The 16,900-nt window shown below is 42.0% G+C and overlaps 1 protein-coding gene across 4 annotated transcripts in view; it reads left to right on the top strand.

The window, feature by feature from the left end:
* The window catches only part of scaper (S-phase cyclin A-associated protein in the ER), a 50,646-nt gene that overhangs the window by 27,462 nt on the left and 6,284 nt on the right, over positions 1-16,900 (top strand). For all 4 annotated transcript variants that reach the window (XM_078789555.1, XM_058074776.2, XM_058074778.2 and 1 more), the window contains 6 exons: positions 3,973-4,088; positions 7,746-7,869; positions 9,501-9,730; positions 11,513-11,668; positions 13,091-13,325; positions 14,373-14,522. In XM_078789555.1, the coding sequence (XP_078645681.1) occupies positions 3,973-4,088; positions 7,746-7,869; positions 9,501-9,730; positions 11,513-11,668; positions 13,091-13,325; positions 14,373-14,522 (1,011 nt within the window). The remainder of the gene's footprint in view (positions 1-3,972; positions 4,089-7,745; positions 7,870-9,500; positions 9,731-11,512; positions 11,669-13,090; positions 13,326-14,372; positions 14,523-16,900) is intronic.

Here is a 16,900-nt window from a genome sequence, read left to right as displayed (position 1 = left end):
TAGGAGACCCGAGTTCAATTCCACCCTCGGGCATCTCTGTGTGGAGTTTGCATGTTCTCCCTGTGCGTGGGTGGGTTTTCGCCGGGTACTCCGGTTTCCTCCCACATTCCAAAAACATGCTAGGTTAATTGGGTAATAATGTGAGTGTGAATGGTTGTTTGTCCCTGTGATTGGCTGGCAACCAGTCCAGGGTGTACCCCGCTGGGATAGGCTCCAGCACGCCCGCAACCCTCGTGAGGATAAGCGGCAGAAAATGAATTAATGAATTTACAGTTACAGAAACTTTGATTCTATTAAGTGTTCATTTGAAACCTGGGTTTCAGACCTTTTTCATGTATAAACTTTAACTGTAAAACCCACATCAATCTGGGCAGTAGGAAGGCATTGAGACACCTGCCACCATGTTTATGATGAGGAGAATATACAGCTCACTTCCTGTAATGAGGCATAAATTTCCTGCCAAGTTGCGGTTTACGCCATTATACCATCCTAGTGTGTGTCAGTGGGCGTTAGAATAGAAAGATTGAGTCCCATCAGTGACAACGGTAATAGCCGGAGATGCTGTTGTCCAATTTCCCTAGAGACCCTGAAAGACGTGGTTGAAGTGGGTTGTAAGTAGAGAGGAGGAGTCCAGTGTGATGTGAGTAGCTCACAAGCTGTCACTACATGAGGAGCCCTCCTCTCAGCTCCACCCACACTTTAGCAGGAGGTCAAGGGTCAGTGGGCCACAAGAGATGTGCTCCATTCCTCATTCTTGCTCCATGGTATTGAAGCAAATCAAGGACAGTGGGGTTCTTTGACTTTGTCTTGCACTTTGATTTAAAAGCTCATCTGGTCAAGTTCTTCTCGACCGTCACCTCCATAGAAACACAGCAATGGGGAAGCATGACTGGCAAATGAGGCAGTCGGAGGAACACTTTCCTCTGTAATCCCTGGACAAAGTCAAATAAATAGAGTCTCCGTCAGCATGGCTGTCTGGCCCCTGAGTCACTTCAAGTCTGGACCGTTTAGATTATTTGACCTAACAAGCATCTCTCATGTCACTGACTCACCTACAGATTTGTTTTTCTCCCCCGTATCTGATTCAGTCTCCACTTTCTCTGCTAAATCCGTAGACAACACCCGACACTCCCCTCCTGAACTGCTGTTTGAGCCCCACCCCGTCACTCTCCCCCACTCGTGAGGTTACGCGTCGTCTCTCTCTGACCCCGGCCTGTTTCTCCCTCTGTGGCCTCTAATGGTTTATTTTGTGTCAAACCCGATTCTACTAATACTCTTATGTGATTGAGAAGCGTAATTTTCCTATCAGCTGCTGCATTCTTTTCGTCACACACATTTACCTCACACTTACCTTATCAGGTACTGCGCCACATGCTTATTACAGTTTTTAATTGGAGCCGGTTTAAAAAAAGTTCCAACAGGTAGGAAAATGTTAGTTGGAACCTGAGAGGTGGGTTTTGACATTACAAATGGTTTCATTTATTTACGTGTTAATCATAGATGCAGAAAATATGAACTGGTATGTTTTATGATGGTGCATCCAAACACAACTAAAAATGCATACCGACGAGTTTACAAAGAAAATAATTGCTTGCTTAAACCACCTAAAAATTCCACAATTAAGTTCATTTTTTTCCAGAACTTATAATTTGCATTAACTTCGGCATCAAAAGCGATAGCACTAATATTTTTTGTGATGCTCTAGTAGTGTTGTAGAGGAATAATCTCTTAATGTTAATGTGCTGTATTTCTATTTCCATTCCAGTGTCGTGTTAGGCAGAATAAGGCTGTCTGAACGTCTGCTGAGGCAGAAGTCAACGTCGATGTATCTCAATTTCCCATAGCTGACATTATGTTGTTTCTTTCAATGATACGAAAATTACTTATACCAGTATAAATTATAAAGCCTAGTTGATTACATCACGCTGGGGTGGATACATAAGATTAATCAAATGCTGTCATGGTGAGAAGTAACGTTCATGTGGGGATTCTATTTGACTCCTTTTCCTCTGGTTAAATGACTTCCAATGTAAAAGAGTGAGTGCATGAATCCAGTCTTCTTTGAACTTGATCTCTTGTTTGTGCATTTGTGCATCTGCTGGTCAGACGGGACTGCCGAGGCTCTTCCCTCCTCTTGGTCTAATTAAAATGTCTGGTGGGAGGAGCATGCAAAGTTCAATCTGGCTGGTCTGCGGACACTGCACTAGGAATGACCAGCTGCTGCAGACTTCCCATCACCTGGGGTAACAATAGTTGACCCTGGCCAGTAATTGAATAAGATTCTCCTTCTTGTATTATTCAGAAGCCATCCTTCTAACTGGGGTCGTAATGATTGGCCTTTCGTGGCTGTGCTGCCAAAAAATGATAAATTAGCTCTTCATTCTTGTCATTAACTTTGGGCTTAAAAAGTAATTAAAAAATGAATTTAGAAGGTAAAGAATTATGTTTAGGCTTATTGTATTAAAGCCACTGTATATCATGGATATATAACTAAGCATTATACCTGTCCTCTTCCTGCTTTTTATATCCCTTGTAACACACACATGCATGGGCATTAGTTATGTTTGTTGTTGGGTAATGACAGAGATTTGACAAAGTCAAATTAACCAATAATTAATGTCAACAAACCGTCTTTTCCATAATTGCCTTTTTCCTGTTTGCAACATGATCTTGGCCATGAGGACACAAAAGTCAGGCTATTGTGGTGGATGTCAGCCTTGACAGGTAGTTTCAGTTTGTTTCACTCCATCTTCACAACACATAAATCTGTCAGCATAACGGAAAAGTTGAGCGACTAGCTGCACTTTTTCTTGTGTGGTTTCTACTGAAGAAGCCCAGGACTGGACAGGCCCTGTTTAGCCTATTAATTCAATATGGTTTGATAAGCTGCCTTTTCTGCTAAGGAACATTTAGGTAGGTGTGTTGATGGGTTAAGCCAAGCTCAGCGTCTGAAACCCAATTTATTGCTGGCAAAACTGCTGCAAGTCCTAATAAGACATTTTGCAAAACACAGTCAAAACTGCCTCTAAAACATTTCTCATTATGTTGAATGCCTAAAAGTCTGTTGTGTGTTTGTCTAGGTTTTTGTGTCCCGTGTCTTGTTCGTGTACAAAACCAGAATCAAGGAGCCAGTTTCTTTCATGAGTGACAGATGAAGAGCTTATCTGTAATTTGGCAAAGCGCTTCACCCTCAATGTGTTCAGGCTTGTTGGCAACTTCCCATCTATTGAACAAAAGTGCTGTGAAGTGGCTGCATATTAGTGCTGTCATAGCACTAAGGAGTCTGTAACCTCATTAGGTGGAGGGGTGACCTTCAGTGTAACATGGCCTGCTAGAATTGTTCAAAGTGGGTTGTATAGCTTCAACACCCTACAGCTCTTTTTTTTTTCCTATCAACGTAGGCACAAACAGAATGTGGAAAAAGGTGTTTTAATGTTGAAAGTTTTCACACAAGGGCAGAGGCTGAGAATGTGGAGACAAGAAATCCAAACTGTCCCATAAATAGGTGGTCCTCGGTTCACAGCATTCTGTTACAACATTTCATTGTTGCACACATGAACCCAAAGCTAAAATGTAATTTTGCACCGTTGACAGGAGACTTGCTTCAGAACTTGTATGTTGCCACTTGTGTTATAATCCTGTGTGTTCTGCATTTATTACTCTGTGACATTTTTTCATTGCCTCTTCACCGAGGCCTTCGTTAAGACCACCATGGTGCTAATCAAAGTCTGCAGCCTTTGCCTTCTACCAAAACTTGACTGTTGTAGTCTGAATTAGGCAGTGCACTTTTGAGATTTAACAGGAATACTTCAGGGATCACTTTGTTTTACATTTCAATCCTGTGTCCCTTTTACGAGAAAGAGGGTTTCCCTACCTAGTGAGAGCTATGCAATCTCTGGTTGTCCAATCAATGGCTCACTGTCCACTAAATGTACCTCTGTTTCTCTGACTCATCTGTTTCTGCCTCTACAGAACAATGCAGACCAAGTAGCCTTCCAAGTCGGTGGCGGCTTATCAGCTCTGGAGCAAATCCTGCAGGTTGTCACTGCTGCCTCATCGCCTACCGCCCTTCCCCGTATTCCACTCAAGTTAGTAACACATTTTAATTGTACAGTATTTATTTGTGATGCTATGTTATGGCTTACTTAAAGGGATAATTCAGATTTTTTCATATGAAGTTGTACGACATCCCAATCAGTACTACATCAACGGTAACTTATCTCCGACTGGACTCAGGGGACCAATTTGAATTTGGGGGGGAAAACACATCATTAGATGGTTGGAATTGGGCCTCGTGTGAATCTGAGTGGAGTTTTTGGACAGTGCCCTCTCGCTCTTTCGGGGTTCACGTTTCCCTGAATAGTTTTAGTGCTTCCTTCTTTTTTTTTTTTTTCTTTTATTGCGCCGTATGAACGCTGTTACAGGCTAGGCCTGGCCCTTTTAAGTTGAGTGTCTCTCTCTTCCCTTTGTCATCAGTCTGCACTGACCATTGTGTTCTGTATCCTGATTGGCTGTAGACTAATGTCAATCAATGTATTTTGTGCTGCCCTGATGCATGTGTCATCGCTAGGTTGCTTGCTTGTAAATTAATCAAAGGAGGAGGATGGCAACAGGAGGAATAATGCAGCAATACCAGTATGTCATACCAATGGCTTTTTGTCTTAACAATATGCTTCATTTTTCTTTGTTTTTTTGCTGTTGCATAAATTGATTTTATCTGTAATCCACTAAATCACTGGTGTTTGGTGATGTCTTAATAAAATATACTTAAACTTTTGAAATTTACTCTAGCAACACACGAGTCCCATTTCTTATTCAGAGTACAGATAATTTTTGAGTTGTGGGTCTGGTGTTTACCAGGCCTGCCAGTAGATAACATCAGAGGGATGGCCCTACTGGCTGGTGGAACTGTGTAATGGAGCAGAATGGCCTTGTGCTTCCATTCATTAGCATTTAGTGGTCCCTGCTAATGGACAAATTCTTATATTTATAAGGCTTTTAAGGGCGTCACGTGTCTATTGATTTTTTTTTCTTTTACTCTTTCATCAATCATCGTAATCTGATGGAATTCTGTGCAGCAGATTTCTTCGTTAAAGCAAATGTTATTAACCGAATCAGTCTTTGTCATTTGAGTGAAGAAGACCAATGTCATTCCAAGTTGTTTTCATAGTAGTTCTTTGTATCAAACAATAGAGTTCAAATGGTCGATAAGGTTTTAATAACAGAAGTTGTGCCAAAGTAAATAATGTTCATAGCAACATTTGGAAAAGCACTCATACAGCTATAAGCTACATCGTCACAATCATTTGGTTGACTATGTGTATGGACAGCCATGGAAACACTAGTGTGTGCAACACTATCTGTTTACAAGTGACTCTGTCATATTGATCACTCCCTCCCCCTCCAAAAAAAGGACAGCTGCAGAGATGCTCCTTCCATATTGCTCCCCAGGGAGGTTGATTCCATCTTGTTACCATTACATTAATCAGCTAATTCGTATGCAAGCCTCCGCAAATGCCCTGGTATAACACCGTGGTGACTGCAGGTGTAGACTGTTCATATTGAGAGGTGTTCTAATATGGTATTTTTACTTACACAAGAGGAGCACAGTAGCCATCTTTTTCAGGCTGTGTGAAGCATATATCAATACAATTCATTGTCCACCTACCACAAGAAATATAGTTAAATTAACAATGCAAGTCTTGTGTCTGAGTACTGTCTGACTTGAAAAGACAAGTAGAGTTATCATGTCAACTTCATTGGGTGATCTCCAGAGAAGGGTTTAGTTGTCCATGGATGTGCGTGTTAACCCAATCTCTGTTTCCACCTCTTTGTCTCACATGACCTAGTGTATCCTGTGAAATCAGACCCGCAAGCAGTGGCTTTATTTCAGGATGTTTTCCATCATTTGTTTTGAGGGTGTGCATGACGCTGTGTTATGCCTCATAAGATTCCCCACCCCCTCCTACCTGGTCAGCATGGAGCGACAACCAGAGTCGATGTCCTGCAAGCACTCAGGGTATCAGAGTGATCAGCAGCAGAATCAAATTAAATGTCATTTAGATAGAGGAGAATGAAGGGATTGTTTGACAGCACAAGAACTGGATTTCCTCCTCCTTTTTTATTTTGGCTTAGGATTCTTTTTCTTCCCCTGAACACAAATTTGCCCTGTTTAAGAGGCGGGGACTCAACCTGATCTGGAAGTTGGTCAGATTTCTGCCGGTTTACTCCTGCCAAGCTTGACTGCTCACATAGGAAGCGTACAGAGGGTGAGAAATGTGAGACTTGAGGAGCATAGATCCCAGGGTAGATAAATCAAGGCAGTGACAAAAAGAGCCTTTTACATGCTTGTCTTATCAACCACATTGAGACGCCTTTTGTGTATTAAAACAAAATCACACATCTATATGACAAGGTACATTGTCACTTTTAAATAACTTCACACTCATCTTGCACATTGTACACAATAAAAGTTGAGCCAAATAGATTTTAATGCAGAGGTCAACTCCACCTTGCTAAGCCTGCCCCCTATTATACAAAAGCTTGGTGACCACCCAGGCAGCAACAGATCACGGTTAGAGTTGATCAGGTGAGCTCCACCTCTTGTCCACATTCTCTGAGGATTAAAAAAAAAAGCTTCACAGGTAAAATGTTAATCCCTGGTTTTGTGAGGTTAATTTTGTGTGCAGATTATATCGCTTATCCCTATGAAATCTCCTGTTTTTGTCAGAATCGTAATTTTATAGCAGAATACCTATGATTATCATTATTGTAGAGATCATGTGAAGAACATCCTCGTGGAGGTGTAGCTAAAGGAATTTTGCCTCCATGGGCTGACCGGCACACCCAACAATGTGTTTGCGTAACACGAGACAAGATGGTGTGGCACTTTACCAAATTGTCTCTCCAAAAATGCAGACTGAGCTGTCACGAATTGCTATTGAGATTCCCAGAGAGGGCCGATCAGGTGTCAGGCCACATCAAGCTCAATTAGGTGGGAGGGAAACCAAAGACAGATCGCTGCAATGCTTCATTGTCCAAGCTGGTGTAAGGGCATAACACAAACATGTCTTTGATAGACTCCTCATTTGTTCAGAGATGACTAAAGACAAGCCCGATTAGCTGTGTTACAAAGCAATTGCATGCTCGTTACATGAGCAGTGGAGTGAGTTGATTGTTATGCCAGAGGCCAAGCTTATCTCCAGAAGTGAGTTGATTTCATTAAAGTCTGATCATAAGAGAGAGAAAATAAGCATGTATTCAATTAATTCAATACATTAAAATGATTCAATATATTTTCAATAGTTTTGACTAAAAAAATAATTTTAGTCAACTTCAGAGAGTACGAGGCATCTATTAAAGATACCATATACACTGCAGAGAATCTCAAACCTGCTCAATGGTTAGGATTATGGATGATGGGAAAAAAAATGTAAAGTGCTGTTTTCCTTTAAGGGTGTTGCTCTCGTATTGGGGAGTCTTCGCATCAACGAGCTGATATGGGATGGTTAATCCCTAAAATTGACTTGTGTTCTTGTGTTGTCCCTGAGATACATGTTTGACTCTGTGAGACAAACTACTACACTGTTAAGGAAGCACAAATACAGAAGGGTGTATTTGATTTCCTGATTAGTGCAGATAGTCCTGTCAGTGCTTGGGGCTACACATTGACATCCATGCGATATCATAACAAAGTAATCCTTAATCTGTGATGAATAATTGCTGTTGTCTTTTTTTTGTGTTAGGTCTCTCTGTGCAGCTGTGAATACCTACTACTTGGCGTGCTCATGCTGTCCCCTCAACTGCTCATATGTGCTCTTTAGCAACAAGATTGCACTCCTCATGGACCTCCTGCTGCATCAGCTAACGGTAAATCAGTGAATTCTAGCACATGAAAATCAATTTAACAATCTTGGCAACATAATTTTTACATAAAAGCCACAAATACACCAAGTGTCACAGTTAAGGTCTGCTTAAATTACATAATGTATCATATGACTGCAGGAGTATACCTCAATACAGTTAACAAAAAACAGGCAAAATTGGCTTGTTTAACACAAAGAAAACAAACTTTGTTTAATTAAATGTGAATTTTATTTTGTCTTCTTCCCATTCCGTTACCGTTTCAGCAACATTAGCTCCGCATTTAATTTCTATTGACCACAAATAGTCATAGTCAGTACATGCTTTATTGAGGCTGAACTGTCACATTTACATTTTCAGCAGAATCCTTCCTTGTTACTGTTTGTGCATGCTCTGCTGTTATCATCTAACAAACCATCATCGAGCCACTTCACAAAGGGAATGTGAGAACACACTCAGCCAGGCTGCACTTCGGCAACATGTCATGTTTTTGTCTTTCATCGCCCTGTAAGAAGCCGACTTCACTCTCTGCAAACATGTACTGGTGCCGGCCCACACTCACAACACAGACAGGACAAGTCGCAGGCACCAGGTTGCGGTGCATGCATGAACCCTACTGGGGCTTCTTTCTACAGTGCTGAGTTCCAATCATAAGCAGTCATGTTTCCTTAGGGCACAAAGGGAGAGTTTGGCTTGTATGCTTCAGTTTATATAAAACGTATCCCAGCAGCTGCTTCGCTGACTGACATGTCTAGGGGGTGCTACAGTAGACAAATTTCTGTTTTCCCCTGTCTGACAAATTATTTGTGCCCTCACAAATTCTTGGCATTTTTTTCATATACTGTCCATATACTAGGGGCTAGCTGCACTGAAACATTTTCAGGTCAAAACAGCCAAATATTTTATTGTTTCAGCTGCTTATCCACATGAAAATTACATTCTGGGTGCCCTGAAACGGTGTGCGGTCTGAGGCAGGAAGACCTGAAAACAAAAACGATAATGTCACCAATTGTTGTCATGTGACCGGAAGTGAGAGCTTTGACAAGAAGCTAACATAATACCTGAATATTTTATTTCTTCTACTATAGTTTATTGTGTCACGTCTTGTTGTAGCGCCACACATAGGTGCGCCTTGTGTATTACATAGATTTCACCCAGTGATCCATTTCTGTCCGGATGCAAATGTTTCACCCAAAAAACAAGGACAGGGCCTTAGTATGCAAGGTTTTGCCTTGCTATATGAGCAAGGCCCTTCTTTAATTGGATTTACAGAGTATGTCGGCATTGGTCTGAATTTACGTCCACTAATATTTTGTAGTTTGTTCATCTTTAAACTGTGCATTGAATATTGTATCCTTTACGACATACATGTGACCTGAAGATGATGAATGTGCTTCACAAAACTGTATAAAGTTACCAGTTACGTTGGAAAATGCATTATTTCTTCAACAAAAACGGAGTGTACTTGTTCTTGAATGCCTCTGCTTTAGAAGAATTGTCTGTCTCCTATAAAAATAATGTCCTAAATCTTAAGTGTCACTTAAACAAAACATGTAATTGGTAGACGGATTAATAATTTACAACATATACTGCAAATGTAATTAATGCTTACATCTTTTGCATGTTTTTACTTGCAGCTTTATGTCCCAGACGAGGACAAGTCCATCTTTGGCCGCACTGTTAACAAACAAGTCTTCGAGGGTTTGACCACGAGCTTGTTGCAGACCACTGCCACCATCATGGGGTCCCTTTTGCCGCTCACCTCAGAATCGGGACACAGTGAAAGCATGCTGATTTCTTCGCCAGATCTTAAGGGCAAAAACTCTGCCACAGAGTCCTTCAATACTCGCACACAAGACCTAATCAGGTACTGTATGTCCTATTTAATAATGTTCCTTCCTCTGTGACCTTTTCAGTATATCCTCTTCACTGGTCTTGAGAGTTGATCAATCTGTTTTGTTTAGCAGCATGTCTCATGTGAAGTATTGTTTGACAAAATGTGAGCTCTTTTGGAAATTGACCAAATGGTGTCTTGTCAGAATGGGAGTAGTGTGAGAATGAGCCTGTATTCTGGCATTTTTCCAACTTGTACGCACACATTTCAAGTAGGAGCACTTTCTAGTGAAGGGGGCACAAAGTAGAGTAAACAAAGAGCACTTGCAGGGCTTTGAAACATCCCCTTGAACCTGGTGTTGGAGCTCAATGTGTGGGTCTGGACTGTAGGAGTCGGCCTGTGATGGAGAAATGTGAGCTATGAGGAAAGGCAGACCGGTCCTCACGAACAAGCTTTGTGGAAGAGTGCTGCCTTTCCCCCCATCCCTCCAACAAGCCAGGATTCAGCTAGTTGGAGACAGCTGCAAAGAGCCACCACTCTCATCCACCAACCTGATCATAACCCTTGAGACAGGGGAGGGCCTAAGAAAAATGGCATCTTCTCTGCTAATCCCAAGTATGACCAGAGGATTTACCTCAAATGCCTTCTGTAATGTATTAGCAAGTGAGAAAGGACAAAAGATCAAAACATTTTTAGCTTTTGCTTCACACTCTCATTATGCCCAACCATATATCACACTGGGAACAGATCACAATTTCCTCTCTGCTCATTATCAGATTCTCAGTTTTCCTTTCAGTGCTTTTAGAGCGCTGGCATTGTTCTAAATGTTTTTGTTTCGCGTTCATATAATGCAGTGCCAAGCAGCAATTGCAACCTCCAAGCAGCTTGTCAAACATACAGCCGTTGCACAAAGCTGTCAAAGTCAGGAGGGGTCCTTTCAGCCAACGGTGGTCTGTGAAAGTGAAAGATGTCAAAATAATGGGAACTGGTTGAAGTGTCAGATGGCCTGCATGGAATCTGGTCGTACTCACCTGTTAAGCGCTCTCCTGTTAGTGACTGAGAAAACAAAGATGTATGTACAAAAGTATTGGGACACTGGGCCTGTAAACATACAGAATGTGAAAAAGGAGAAAAGACTTTAGGTTTGTTGCTGACTTTAAATTGTCCTTAGGTATGAAAGAGAGTGCGAATTGTCTATATGTGTCCTGCAATTGGCTGGCGACCATTCCACGGTGTACCTTGACACTCGCCCAAAGTCAGCTGGGATAGGCTCCAGCATACCCCAGTGACCTTAATGAGGTTCAACAGCATAGAAGATGGATGGATTGATGGATGGAGAAAAGACACAGTTGGTCCCTCCAATAGAATTGTCTGAAATGTATAAACCTCACTGATTTTAATTATTCAATGTAGATATCTACACAGGAATGGCAAAGAGTCACAGGTCTTGTTAGGCAGGTTGAGCCTACTGCAGCTGCGGGAAGACGGCCCCAGGTCAGCACACTGTCAGGGACCCAAATCCTGGCTGGCACAGGGGCCACAACAGCCCTGTAATGACACTATTAAGAGTGATTTGCGGCTGAAAGACCGCAGGGAACATGATCATGAGACCTGTCAGTGGCAAAGACAAATTGGAGATATCACAGTAATAGTGGGTGGCAGGCTTATGTGAAGTATCAGCTTTCTTCTGCAGAGCTGTGGAAGTATGCACAGCAAAGGCTTTTTGTTTTCCATGGTGAGATGAAGAATATATTTTTGAAGATATATTCAAGTGTATGAATATTACCATTCATCCCTCCTCCTTTCTACTTCCAGCTATGTGGTCAACATGGGTTTGATTGACAAGCTATATGGGTGCTTCCTGTCAATCCAAAGCCCTGTGGATGAGCACCCCAAGATGGCGGCTTTCCTCCAGCAAGCTTCAGCTCTGTTGCACAGCATGTGTAAGCTGTGCTTTGTCGTGACTGGACGGTGAGCATGTCCCTATCTCTCGTCAACACAAACATTAAAATCATTCAAACATACCGTGTGTCGAATTTCACAAGGATCCATAAAGTCAAAGCTCATGTCTACACAAAGACAGTGGTTACTCTGCATTAAGCCAGCTTGTCGTTTCAGCCAGCCAGCTAGCAGAGATAGGCATCTACTTGACCCAGCGCTCTGTCACTCACCATAAACTTTAGCTTACAGCTTGGGGGGAAGCCCACCCACGTGTGCTACGGTGACCTCCACTCAAGAGAGGTTCAGTGGCGCCGCTGACAGAGGCTAAGCATACAGTCACACCAGTGGTCACCAGCGCCACTGCTCTTCACTTAAAAGCACCACTGACACTCGTAGCTGGAGTATACTTTGATGTTACGTGTTTCCAGGAATGCACTCAATGCATTTTCTTATGCTCGATATTGATATCAAATAGCATTAGTAGCTCAAGATTTTTTGCCATGTTGACCTTTACATATTGCCAATGAACAAATTATGTGCATGTTCCATGTATAGTCTCCAAGCAAGTGTGCAGATAGCTAGACAACAAAGATTAAACAAAGTTCATTCCATTTTTGCAGATACCAGAACACAGATATAATATACATGGTCCAGTAAGTGACAGCCCTCTGAGAAGACAATATAGTTCAACTTTGTTGAGAAAGGTGTAAGTGAAAGAATGCAGCTTTCAAATGAATTTACTACTTGAATGGCTTCTACACAAGTAAAGGTCATTTGAATCCTTTTGACCTGCCACCAGTACAGAAACAAACAGGCCCAGTTCTGCCATCATTCTCTGTGCGTCATGTATGAGAATGTTCAATGGCCTTGTAGGATATTTGGCCCTTGCCAGTTGCTGTGTCTGGGGATTATAATGGCATTAGGCTGTGTTCTAGCGTAGCAGCATACTTCACACAGGGCCTGTTGGCTAACGTCAAGTATCAGCACGCACTGTGGGTTCTTTCCAGAGGTCACACACCCTCCACTTGTGTATCAGGGCTGCTGGTGTTTGTGTTAACTGTAGGTTGTCACCAAAGGCTATTGTATTAAAAGTATGGTAAAATATTACTTTCTAGGTTGTCAGCATGTAAATTGATTTTAAAGACCTTTTACAATTACTTTCTTTTTTATCCCGTTTTTCTTCTTAGACCAACTCTGTGTACTTTGTATGACTGTGGCTGGAGGGGGAGTGATTGTCCTGACTTTGAAACTTGAAGTTGTGTGTTCATTAGGGGTGTCCTGATCCTTTATTGATATCAGCCTAAAGAACAATATCGTATTATATTGCCTTGCATCTAAAACGACTACGACTTAAAAAGACTTTTTCAGAAGTGAAACAGTTGTATCGGGACACCCTTAGACTTCAATGTTTGATTGTATCTATGACTGTACATCATCCCTCTCTTCCTCCAGAGGGTCCAGTATTTTTGACAATAAGCGACAGGACCCAACCGGGTTGACGATCCTCCTGCAGTCCACAGACCTGGTGGGAGTCGTGCACACGCTGTATTCTATCCTGCTGCACAGCTTTGTACCAGAATCTTCCTCACAGAGCCAGGAACCCTACAGCCTTGGGGTCATCCAGGTGGCTTTGCAAGGCATCCGCTTCCTCAACAGTTTTGCCCTGCTTGACCTCTCCGCCTTCCAGGTATCTACATTGATTGTATATTTGGTTTCAGAATTGCTTTACAAATAAAATACTATATTGGTGTATTATTAAGCAAAGATTGGCCTTTTATTTTTCTATTGTCTCGCATTCTAGAGAAAGTAGAATGCATCGTAGCCTTAGCTAACCTAATATTCATTTAAGTTGTATTAATGTGTAACAACAAAGACAACTACAAATATTTATCCTTCCTTGACTGACAAGATCTGTATACCTTATCGGATTGATGCCGGCTCCTGTCTATTAGAGGTGGAGTTTCTCTCCTCAGGACAAAAGCAACCTATGGACATAAACATAGGTGACCTCTGACCCAAGGTCTGTTGTTGGGATTGATTAGATCCGGGTGGGTCAGCGGTTAGAACGAGCGCAAGTAAGCTGGGCCGTACATTACGCAGCCCTATAGGTAACGGCGACAGCTTCACTGTGCAGACAGTGCAGTTAATTATCTACCTCTAAATTAGTTTACCACCACTTCCTCTCACAGTCATGTTGAGGTGATTTCTAAGAACTTGAAATGATGCTGTTCCCTCGCCTGTGTCACAATTTCGCCCAATCCCATTACATAACAATGCAGTTAAGACATTTGTAATGGGATGTTTGTACATATAAAGCAGCTTCCCTACTGTGACTTGTGCAGTACATTTCATTTATTTTGACTTTATGCAGTGGTTTGGGGCCTTACAAAATGTTTAGCGTCAAAGGTATTGTGTTTATAGATTTTACAACTCTAACATGCTGAAACTCTTGAGTGGAGTTGTGATGATCTTACGGTGCTCCGTCACCCTGGCATGTTTGATAAATACTGTCAGTAAACTTCTCTTCTCATCTCATTTCTCTGCTGGTTTTGGGATGTTTTATGGCATTTGGCTTACTTATGCTCTTTCTACCAAGTATGTTCCCACGAACATATACATATAAAATGTTTTATTACTTTGCATTGTTATTACATAGAGGGCTTTGTAATCTCAGACCCAGGCAATTAGTGTTAATTTACTGCGCCACACACTGATGCTGCATGCAATTTCTCAGACTGTTCTAGGAGCTGAGGGTTTGTCGCTCGCTTTCCGGCACATCGTCAGCTCACTGCTGTGGTATTGCACCCAGCATTCGGCTGAAGAACTGCTCCATGAAGTCATCATCTGTGTTGGATACTTCACCATCAATCACCCGGACAACCAGGTAAAATGAAAAATGTATGCGTTTGCTTCTAGCTATCCTGTAACACGGATGCATATACTGTATGTATAGATATATATACAGGCCGGCCAGCCATAGCAGCCATGTAAGGTGCGTGCCATCCCCCACCCCTGCCTGTCGGTGGGTGGTGAAGGGTCGGGGGGTGTAAAGCACTGAAGGCATGGGATGGAGGAGGGCTTACTCCAATCAGCAACAGACCTGTAATCATGGGTATCAAATGGGTAGATGTTAGAGTTGGGCAATATGGAACTTGGCATATATCACAATACTCTTTGGATGCATCACGATATGATAACATTTTTATTCAGGAGTCTTGGGTAAAAAGCTACTAGCCTTATCCCATATAATTGAATATACTTGTCTATATTATTTATGGCACTTGTTTACACAGTTAGATGGCAGAAGGCGCTTTTATTTTCAAGACCGTCAGTGTGTGTTCTCTGTGATTTGAGAATGTCTGTACGACAAGTTGGGTACAAATAAATGTGCTTCTCACCTCCTTACGCTCCTTACATAAAAGCGGTGAAGATGTACTCATCCAGCCAACGTCGCGTATGCGACAACACTAAGCTAACCCCGCTAGCTTCCATTCATGCTCCGAGGTTCTGCCAACATTTGCCGGGAGGAGGCAATTTAGTGTTTATAGTGATTTTTTGCCATGATTATGTGATCTGCCGAGTAAATACTTCCCCACATGAACATTACTTCTCCTCACGATGATACCATTTTATTCATCTTATGTACCAATAAAGTCATCAACTCGGCCTGCTTATAATTATCATTTATACCTATATAGGTAATTTTCTTATCATTGGAAGAATGTATACTACTATACTGTTATATAAAAATTATCGACAAAACTCTAGTACTATAGATGTGTTCAGTGTCCTCAACGGAAAGAATCACCAGGCACATGGCCCTCCAACTCTCCCGCTACCACCCATCCATCACAGGGATGGAACCCGAACCCTAGCTTCTCGGCAAAAATATTTTGCCAATTACGTGGGGAGACGAGTTGATTTGGAGAACAATGCGGAGAGAGGCTCTTAAATGTATGAGACAGGACAAAACGACATTCCTCGCAACATGACACAGCAGTCTGGGCACAGTGAGGAGGAACTGCCGTTGTACCTACAGATCCGATTATCAAACATCCAAAGTGAAACTAACTTCACCACGGTATGCACGGACATGTCTGCATGATGGTGTTGCGTTTTCTTTTTCATGTGGGTGGCAAGAGTTGAGTGGCAAACAGCTTTGAGTTTACCGCACCTAGCAAGTTTGTGTGTAGCCCTTCTTACAAACGTGATATGGCAACCGTATCAGCTCGTTCTCATGGCGGAAGCCGGTATTATCCGGCGGATTTGCTACCAAACCTGATCTTGAAGACCAGGTCGGGACACAGTTGATTACATGACCTGCATCTGTTTAAAGATTAAACCCTTTGCGCCTTCCTGCATGTGGTCTCTGTCCCTCAAAGTAAACTCATTGTCCATCCACAGCATACAGCCTTATATCCACTTATTGGACACTACTGAAGTGATGTGCACAAGCAGACCTTGCTGCATAATTGGCTGTCATGCATGGCCCTTCTACTGGGGCCCTGATCAGCTACAGTTGGCTGCTCTCTGATGATGTTAAACCCCACTTGAACAGACAGCAGCCTATAACCTCTGACCTCTTAATAATTTATTGGCTGATTACTGATTCTAATTAGCCAGATTTTTCACTTTGAATTAAAGCGATCCGCTGCCACTGTAAAACACTTAGGTTTTAATGTGACCCTATCCATTTCAATTATTGTGATGTACTGAATCAGCATCAGGGAGCTGATTTGCATTTCATATTGGATAATTGAATGAGAGGTGATGATTAAGTTAAGAGACAGATGAATGGTCTGCATTAACACTGAGCCATGCATGACAATATTGGGCACAAAAAAATTGTGTTGCTACTTTGGAGCAAAATTGTTAAAAGATGACTTGCATGCTCTCTGTAGGAAAGTTATGAGACATAAAGAGTCATTAGAATTTTTCATAAATCATATTGTAATTTTTAGATTTTCCATAACTTTGGTCCAGTCGTGGGAGCACAAATATTGAGTGTGCATGACGTCCAATATTCAGAGCAGCTTGAGCTTTTCTCCAGCTAATGTAAGCACTGGCAGAGCAAAAAAGCAACCCGACCCGAGGCCGATGTGGTCGCCGTCAATACTGATCGACTGTCAGCACACCAGCTTTTTTTTATGTGTGGTCATAAAGCTGCTCATAAAAAGCACAACTTTAAAGCATACGTCCTGATGCATGCCCTCCCCAAACCCAAACCCTGCTCAAGGGGCATAAATAATTCACTTTGTCACA

Source organism: Doryrhamphus excisus, linkage group LG1, assembly GCF_037039965.1.
Source record: "Doryrhamphus excisus strain RoL-2023G ecotype Guam linkage group LG1, RoL_Dexc_Guam_v1.1, whole genome shotgun sequence".
Lineage (NCBI taxonomy): Eukaryota > Metazoa > Chordata > Actinopteri > Syngnathiformes > Syngnathidae > Doryrhamphus > Doryrhamphus excisus.
The sequence above is the reverse complement of the archived record's forward strand: the minus strand, read 5'-3'. Positions and strand labels throughout refer to the sequence as shown.